Source organism: Acanthisitta chloris, unplaced genomic scaffold, assembly GCF_000695815.1.
Source record: "Acanthisitta chloris isolate BGI_N310 unplaced genomic scaffold, ASM69581v1 scaffold10288, whole genome shotgun sequence".
Taxonomy (NCBI): domain Eukaryota; kingdom Metazoa; phylum Chordata; class Aves; order Passeriformes; family Acanthisittidae; genus Acanthisitta; species Acanthisitta chloris.
The window spans coordinates 58,639-67,510 of record NW_008688683.1 but is presented as its reverse complement, the minus strand read 5'-3'; the positions used below and the strand labels follow the sequence as shown (position 1 = coordinate 67,510).

Sequence of the window (8,872 nt, the reverse complement as noted above, 5' to 3'; positions counted from 1 at the left end):
TCCCTAGTCACACTTGCAGGGGATGGAGCCTGATATTTCTTCTTTCTTTTCTTGGTTTTACAGGTGTAATGTCTCTGAAAACTCTTTGATGTTAGCCCTGCTTTTTTTTACACCCCCATTGTGTGTGGGGGTGATGGTGTGTGTGTCAGTGTTCAACTGGGTGATCTCAAAAGGTTCCTTCCATCCTAAATTACTCTGATTCTGTGAAATCTGGGTATTAAGACCACTTATTTGTTCATGTTAGAGTTGATTGAAGTTTGTCTTTGCAATCCAGGCAGCCTTTTACCCTGCCTTTGACTGGCTCATGTATCCTTCTTTCTACCTCACCTGCTTATATGTATCTCTCTGACAGGTTAACTACTCCATGCTCTTAATATTGGCAGCTGTTCAAGCAACCAGCTACTGTTTTGTGGCCTCTCTCATAGTTTCATCTTTTTGTATGATACAAACCTGAGGTTTTTTTATCGCTTATTTTGTATGATACAAACCTGAGGTTTTTATCGCTTAAAAAAAAAAAAAGAGATTTTTGGGGATAAGAACTTAATCTTTCCTGTCACTTAGATCTGCAATTTGAGCTCTTTCTAGATACTTTTATTCAGACTGTCTAAATCTTCAAGATTGCCTCTGTATTAAAATTTCTTAAGATACTTTGTGCAGTCGAAACTTGCTTCCTTGCTCTCATCATCTTCGAAACTGCAGCATTCTCTGTCCTTGACAAAGTAGTCTTGTTCACATCTATTCCAAGCACTCAGAAAGTGATTTTTCATAGCCTGTCACTGTAACTCTGTCATCCGTCTTAGTGCATCTTCACTGATTTATCTTTGATCTAACGGAGTAAGAAAGGTGCCTTTATGTCTGATAGATCTCATGGCAAAAATAAATTGTAGCTCTTAACCAAGGACTTGTTTTTGCATTGTCAGGCCAGGGAGAAATGCATGTTCCAAAAGCTTCTATGCATGAAACACTGTTTCTGAGATAGTCTTGGTGTTGATATTTCTGGTTTCATCAATAGTAGTGTACTGTAGGAAGAGTGTCTTTCATGTAATCAAATTCCAAATTACTTGGAGTTTGCAGGGAACTCTGGTGAAGCCTGGTTTCCATGTTGTACTTGAAAGTTTTTTGTACTTCTAATTCCAAAACTGTGTGAAAGTCAGGTGGCTTTGTGGCTTTGTTCGATGTTATTTTAAAGTTTAACATCACTTGATTAGTGGTTTGTAGCATTTTGTGCTAATGCCAAGGTCTCTGGGCTCAGAGATGTGCATGTGCAATAATGACATGGTCCAAAGTGCAGTTAGCTGCTGCTAGTCCTGCTCTTTGTAGGCTTTCTGTGTGTCTCCCTTGGTTACAACTGCTGTCTTAGCATCCAGGGTTTGGTGCAATGTCTTACATCTTTTGGTGTCCTCATTTGTTAAAAATAGTCACTTGAAAACTTTCTATAGTTGATCAGCTTCTGGTTGTTGTCTTCAACATGTATTTGAACAGGTTTTATTGGTAGTACAGTCTTGATCTCGTGGTACTGAAGTAAGGGAAAAGGAGTTGATTGTACTGATCTAGCTGCAGAATGAAAAATTGTAGATAACGTGTTTCAGGAGTGATTGACAGCACAGACATGCTGATAATCTTCAGCTTTCACCAACATCTCTCTCCTTCCTCCCTCTCCCTATGGATTATCAAACTAATGCAGGTAGAAATGGAACAGAATTTTGAGACTGGCTGTGTGATGCCATTTTGAGTTTTACACTCCAGGTGTTACTATAGTGATGGAGGTAGAGGCCTGAAGAATGATACAGATGCCTATTTGTAAAGCTGATGAAATGTGCTGATACATCGGAAACATTTGTTGTTCAGGAACCAGATATGGTTCTGTTTCTATGCAGAAATACATTATAAGCTGCTTTAAGCAACATTAAGAATTACTATTTTACGAATTACATATTGAATTCTTTGTCCTTCTTCCTTAGGTGTGGTATTTTTGTTTGGCAAAGTTTGGATTGACTCTGCAAACACCTATGTCAGCTGTTGTGTGACAGTGAAAAATATTGAGAGAACTGTTTATCTACTGCCGCGTGAAACAGTAAGTATGACTTTTAAGCATGTCAAACATAAGTACGACTTTTAAGCACGTCAAACATAAGTACTTTTCATTCTGCTCATGGCAGGTTGTGAGTTCTAGCAGTGTTTTTATGGGAGCTGTTGAATCCAGTGTTGTCTGATGTAGGTAGTAGAGGTAAAAACAATGTGAGATGCAAAGTAGAGCATCGTGGCTTCCCTAACTTACAACTGCAGACAAATTGTTACCTTTAGACTTGCTGTTTAGCAAATAAAGTTGTCTTGAAATATTATTAGAAAACCTAGTGTTTTTTAAACATTCAGTTTCATTGTCTAAATTTGTGCTTTCTTGGTTGATAGCATTGTAGTTCTCCCTTAAAGAGAGGTGCATGATTCATAACAGCAAAGCGGAATTCAAATTGTTGGTCATGTCAGCTGGCATTTTTTGTTAATTTGTAAAACCTGACTTCTGTTTTTGAGGAAATGGACTTGTCTACTGGCAAAGAGACGGAGACTCCGGTGACTATAATGAGTGTTTTCAAGGAGTTTAATGACAGCATTTCACCAAAGTATAAGATAATGAAGTTCAAATCCAAGGTTTGTTTACAAGCATCCTATTTAGTAATCTTCTTTCATTCTGGTTTGTAAGGTGGTAAGTCTGAGGGAGGTTATGTTGAAATGCAGATAAATAGCACTTGATGTGTGTAAGTGTGCCTGCTTGTAAAGCCATCCCATCCCAGTGTCTTCCCAAATATCAATATGCCTTTAAGAATGGTAAATCTGCAACAGGATTGTTCTATCAGAAGTTTAAACATAATGCTTTTGAAAATACTCATTCATTAGCTTTAAAACTGATGTGAATGTCAGACTGTCTTGCTGAGGTGTTTTTGAGAATGGAGAACAGGTAGAAGTTCCAATACCTGAAGCCTGCGTATCAGCTTGTGTTGTCAGAGCTGGAAATGAAAGGTTGTGTTGTCTAGCAGGTAGGTCAGTACACTGAGATTAGTCTGCCTTTGCATTTGACCAGATATCTTACTGAACTTTATCTCTAGGCATGTCTTGTCCTTCTTAGCCTTGCAGATGTGTATTTTTAGAGTGCATGGATTGTCATAGTGTGGCTGTGCAGGAGGTAACAAGTTGCAAGGACAGTCATTGAGTCTTGAAAGTTAAGCTGTTATGGGCAGTTGTCTTAGCAGTGTTATTTTGCTGTGCTCTGTTTGCTCAACAAATCCTTAAAATGACATTGGAAAAACAACACGTTGCTATAATGGAAAAGTTGCACATACATGAACATAGTATTGCAAGTGCAGGAAAAGAGCTGCTGCTGCTGATTGTGTTGCAGTTTAGACTGAATTAGTTTGCTAGTGTAAGGAAGCTTTATTGTCCATTTACAGAGAGCATTTGTCTTTTGAGGGGGAGGGCAGAGGTGGGAATTTTGTGTGGGGAAAGGTGGCTAACATGTAAGTTAGGAGAAAACATCTGTTCTGAGTGAAGTGCTCAGAAACTCTGTTTCTTGAAGTAACATGTCTGGCAAAGCTGATTTTCATTTGTTGTAACTTTTCCCAGCCTGGCAGTCTTGTGACATAGCAGGATTCGTTCCTGAGTAGTTGATCAGAAAGGAGATGGCAAGCAAAAATACAGAAGGAATGGAATTAAACTGTATGTAAATGAGAGAAAACGAAACCAAGTTCGTATGGTAATTCCGGTTGGAAAGACTTTCAGGAGGTCATCTAATCCAAAGCTAGAGTCATTCTGAAAGTGTTAAGTTGTTAAAGTGAAAATGTGAGCAGTGTTTGTCAAATGGCAAATTCATGCAAGGCCTGACACCTTTTCGGCAATTTGTAGCTTACTGCATTATTTACAGAATTCAGGAGAAAATGCATGTGGCATAAGTGCTTTGTAAAACTTTTTTTTGTTCTAGATTATTTTTACTGATCTTACACAGCTTAGAGGGGAAATCCCCAACAGTCTTGTCTGGATACATGACTACAGTGCATCCAGGGTCACTCCTTGGTGTCACACAGGAGTCATCCCTAGCAGGAATAGGGAAGTAGGAGCACTAAGACACTGTTCAGATGGTACCTCAAATATTGTAACACTTGGTCACCCTCCTGAGGAAGGATTAACTCCAGCGACAACAGGTACAAAAGATGATAATTAGAAGGATGAGACAAAAGGAGAATCATTTATACCAGAGATAACTGTGCGAGAGCTTAAACTTTTTTTTAGCTGATAAAGTGAAGAATAATGATAAGACCTGTTTGTTCTCTAAAAATATTAAAAGGGGATGAGCAGCAAGAAAGCTATTTAAATTACAGTTTTAGTAAAAGAACAAATTAGTAAATTTTAATTCCTGAATAAATTAGGCAGGGCAGTTGGTGCAGAGAAGCTTTGAAATAACTTACCAGAGCTGTTTCTCAACAGAAAGAATTCAAATTATGCTTGAATTCTTCAGACTCTTCAGTAAGCTGAATTATACTAAGAGGGTAAAAGCTATCTAGCTTCATTTTACTTGTGTATTTTTCTGCTAATTTTGATAGTGCCTTCTGGAAGGGTTTAATGAGAACTGGAGATAGTAGGGGTGCATGGCACTAATAATATGAGGTATCAAAGAAAAGTTAGTATTTTAGAGCAGGGCTGTTGGTGAGATCTTTGGAGGATTATTCAAGGAAAGTATTACAGCAACTCAGATATTCCAGATTACACAAAATTGACTGTGAACAAGTGGCACCAAATCTAGCCAGGCTTACGTCTCTGCAGCAAGAAGGCTTTGTGCTGTCTTAGGATAATTGTGATAGTAGTGGGGCTGTCCCATTCCTGTACCCTTATTTTCTGAGGTACTTAATTAATCTGCTTTTCATAAGGAGTCATCATCTTCCCTTTCATTGCAGTCATATGACCAGAGATGATGTGTTGTTTTGTTACACAGTCCTTGCATTTGTGTTTCCATAAAAGTATGCAAGGCTCTCAGATTGAAATGGTTTGTGGCATTCAGCTAAGTGAATGCTTAAGAAAGTGATCTCTACACAGTTGAGTGTATGTGATTAAGAGCTAATATGCTTAGGAAGAACTCCCCTGCTCTGCCATGTGCAGCCAGTGATTCATTACTGTGTTGTTCAGGGTTGGTGTTTTGAAAGATTTAAAAAAAGCTAATGGCACTGTTGCTCAGGTGAGGAGAGCAATGCATTCAGAGTAATGCAAAATCTGTTTTTACATAATATTGTGGAACTGAGGAGTTAGTCTTCTTCCATCATTCCAATCAGAAAGGTTCCTGGCATACCTACCATGTACCCAGAGTTGCTCTGTTTAGATTACCCCATTTTGTGATGTGGAGAGATCCAGTATTTGTACCCTGAGACAAGTTGTTCCCTGCACATGTGTGTGTGCATCTTGGCCTTGCCAGCACCCAACTTTGTCCCTGCGAACAGATACACTTAAGCCATATCATTTCCTCCTGCACCTGCTGCTAATTGTAGCTTCAATGGGTTGCACTGCTGCCAAGTTAGCAAGTCTTCACAAATCAATTTGAAAGCAGCCTTACTCCACTTAGGAACTTAGCAGCTAATCACTGCTGCTCATTTCTGCTCTCTGAAGGGCCACTTGAAGGGCAGATTACTCTGCAGCAAAGCATTCATTCACTGCAGTTATGACCAGACGCTCCTGTAATTGAGCTGAGCTCTGTGGAATAAGGCAGATGAATCACTGCAGCAGACTATTTTTACACCATGTTCAGCTTGCGTTTGCAACAAGAACTTGTTTGAAGCCTGAGAGTTGGGTTTTTTACATTAAAAAAAGGGGAGGGGAGAGGCACCAATAATATCTGCTAAAAGCAGTGCGTTGCCATCTATTATGTTCCAGCTCTGATCTGCTCGCGTGAGGTGCTGCTTCGGCTCAACAGTTCAGAGCTACATTTGCATGCTAATTTGCAATGCTGATCTGGCTTAATAGTGGTGCTTTTGTACCAAGTTATATTCCACTCTTCTGCTTCCATGTAACTGTTGATGCTGTAGTAGTTTCTGGATTTGCCTGCTCCCTATTTATAGCAGAGGGCCCTCTCCTCTCCTGCCCAGGCTTTGCAGCACTACAGCTGCAGTGGTATATGAAGTCACAACTTCACTGCTCATTGTGGTGCTCTGAGGGAGCAATTGCTGATGCTATTAATTTAAGGCAAAAGCTACAACCACCCAGCCCCAAAGACAAAGACTTCAGGTCTCCCTAACTGTGCGTGTATTTGTTAATTTGGAAATTTTATTCCCATTTGGGATGATTTTTTCTTATTAAATTTTCTGTAGTGATGTATTATGCTGAGTCTGTGTATAATGTGCTGAACTTAGTGCACTGTCCAGTGAAAAATGTGATTTTTTTTTTTTTTGAATTTACATCAAGAATTCCTAGAGTTCCCTTAATGTTCTAGCATAGTTATGGCATTACACAATAACAGTAATAACATGTAACAGTGGTGCAGATGGTTTGTGGAGTATTATGGGGCAGAGCATGGCATTTCAGCAGGTGCCACAGCATTGCTGCACAGGTTATTGCAATTCTTGGGAACATGAAGGTAGTTATTCTTAGAAACTGACAGGCTGTGTGTGTTGTGTGAAAATCATTATTCTTGAAGAAAGCAGAAGTGATACTATCCAGTAAAGTTGTGCTGAACTTGAGGCTGCTTAATTTTGTTAGAGACACGTAAACAAACTTGACCTCTTTCTAGCAAAACCCAAGTCACTTAAAATCAAAAATGGTGTGACAGAAATTATTCTGCTCTAAGCTTGTAGTAAAGTAAGCAACTGGCAGATTGCTGGGAAATTAGCTCTCTCGGGTTCCTCTTTGAAGTGCTGGTGCACGAAAGCATGCAGTGTAAAAGGAGGAGCTGTGTGCAGTTACAGGGATGCAATTTGATTGGGATTCCAGACATGTGGTGGTATAGGATGTGGTTAAGAAAGGCTGGAATGGTGAGGAGGGGGAGTCTCTCTTGCCTGTCAGAGCAATGGGAATGCACAGAGACCTGCCTGAAGGTGGGCAAAGAGCTGGTCAGGATTAGAGGATGGACTAATGGGAGTGACATCATTGTGAAAAAAGAAAGTTAAAGCCCATGTGGGGTTGAATCTGGTGAGGGAGACAAAGAGCAGTAGGAAAGGCTTCTCAGGTACAAGCGAACTGGGAGAAAAATATGTGTCTGCTGCTGAAAGGGATGGGAGATGTGGTGACACAGGTCATGGAAAAGGCTCGAGATACTCAGCGTCATCTTCATTTTAGTCTTTACTACTCAGTTGAACCTTTAGCAATCCCAGACTCAAGAGACCAGAAGGAAAGCCTGAAGCAAAGAAGTTCAGAAAAAGGGAAATAGTCCCATACCAGAACTGGAATAACCTCAGATATCAGTAGATGGTGGGTGGCTAACTGGAAGGCAGTTTAGCAGGGAAGGATCTGATCATCTTGGTAGACATGAGATTCAACAGGAGCCAACAATGTACCTGTGCAGCAAAGACGGCCATGAGCACTATGGGCTGTGTGAGACAGAGCACTGCTAGCAAGTGTCAGGGAGTTGTTCCTTTCCCCTCTTGCAGCCTTGGTGAGCATTTGTGGAGTGCTGTGTTCAGCTGAGCTCCCTGATGTGAGAAATACCTGTGTGTAGTGGAACAAGTCCAGAACAGGACCACAAAGATAATTACAGGGCCTGGAGCATCTATCATGTGAGAGACTGAGAGACCTGGGACTGATCAGCCTGGAGGAGAGATGGTACAGGGTGAGGGATTGGTGGTGCAAATGTTGTCATTATTTATAAACATTTAATGGGCATGAACAAAGATGACTCTGGCAGACTTCTTGTTGGCGTCCAATGGAGGACAAGAGCAGTAAGTACCATTTGAAACACGTGAAATTTATCAGAACATAAACCACTGCTTTACTGTAAGGGAGACCAAGCACTGGCACAGGTTGCTGAGAGAGGTTCTGGAGTCTCCATCCTTGGGGATATTCAAAAGCTGGCAGGAGAAATCTCTGAGCACCCTGCTGTAATTGACCCAGCTCTGAGCAGGCAGCTGGACTAGACAAATCTCTGGAGATCCCTTTGCATCTCTGCCATTTTGTGATTTTTGGGGTGGTCTGTAGCCACCATTTCACATGAGTATGTATGAAACCTGTAAATTTACAGAATGTTTGAGTTTCCTTAGCTATTATGTTTTTTGTTTTGTAATGGTTAGTATAACTTGTAGGTCAATTCTGTAGAAACTCTTCATGCTAAGAAAACCTAGAGATAAGTACAGGCACTAAAACGTTCTTGTGATCATCAGCTGGTTATGATGAGTTGCAGAATTGGTGATACATGATCAAGCCCATGATTTTGAAATGTATGTTTTGGCTGGCCTCTATTTCTTTCTCTCTCTTATTGGACAGAATGAATATTCAGTTGGGAGATAATGAAAATAGCATATCTTTGTTTTATACAGAAAGTGGAAAAGTATTATGCTTTTGAGATTCCAGATGTACCAGCAAAATCTGAATACTTAGAAGTTAAATATTCGGTGAGTATAGTTCATCTCACAAAGTACCATAACTTGCTTTCTTACCTAATTAAGAATTTTATGATTTCATTAAATAAAAAGAAATTGTGGGATTTGATCTTTAGTAGCTATGGCTGTACCTCTGTTCCTGTGTGTATAATAGTTAAAAATAGGGGTTAATACCTAAGCTTGTGACTTTTTAAAATTATCATTTGTATATTGGTTAGTCCTTAACAAAACAGTTCATTAGCAGGTAACCTGTAACGTGGTGATTTGTTAGTGTTCACTCTATTTATGTAAATGAAGCCTGAGGGGAAAAC

General features: G+C 39.9%; 1 protein-coding gene across 1 annotated transcript in view; it reads left to right on the top strand.

Moving 5' to 3' along the window:
• The window catches only part of POLA1 (polymerase (DNA directed), alpha 1, catalytic subunit), a gene marked incomplete at its 3' end in the record, with an annotated part of 71,179 nt that overhangs the window by 7,691 nt on the left and 54,616 nt on the right, over positions 1–8,872 (top strand). The window contains exons 10-12 of the mRNA XM_009081130.1: positions 1,962–2,074; positions 2,530–2,646; positions 8,499–8,573. Of these exons, the coding sequence (XP_009079378.1) occupies positions 1,962–2,074; positions 2,530–2,646; positions 8,499–8,573 (305 nt within the window). The remainder of the gene's footprint in view (positions 1–1,961; positions 2,075–2,529; positions 2,647–8,498; positions 8,574–8,872) is intronic.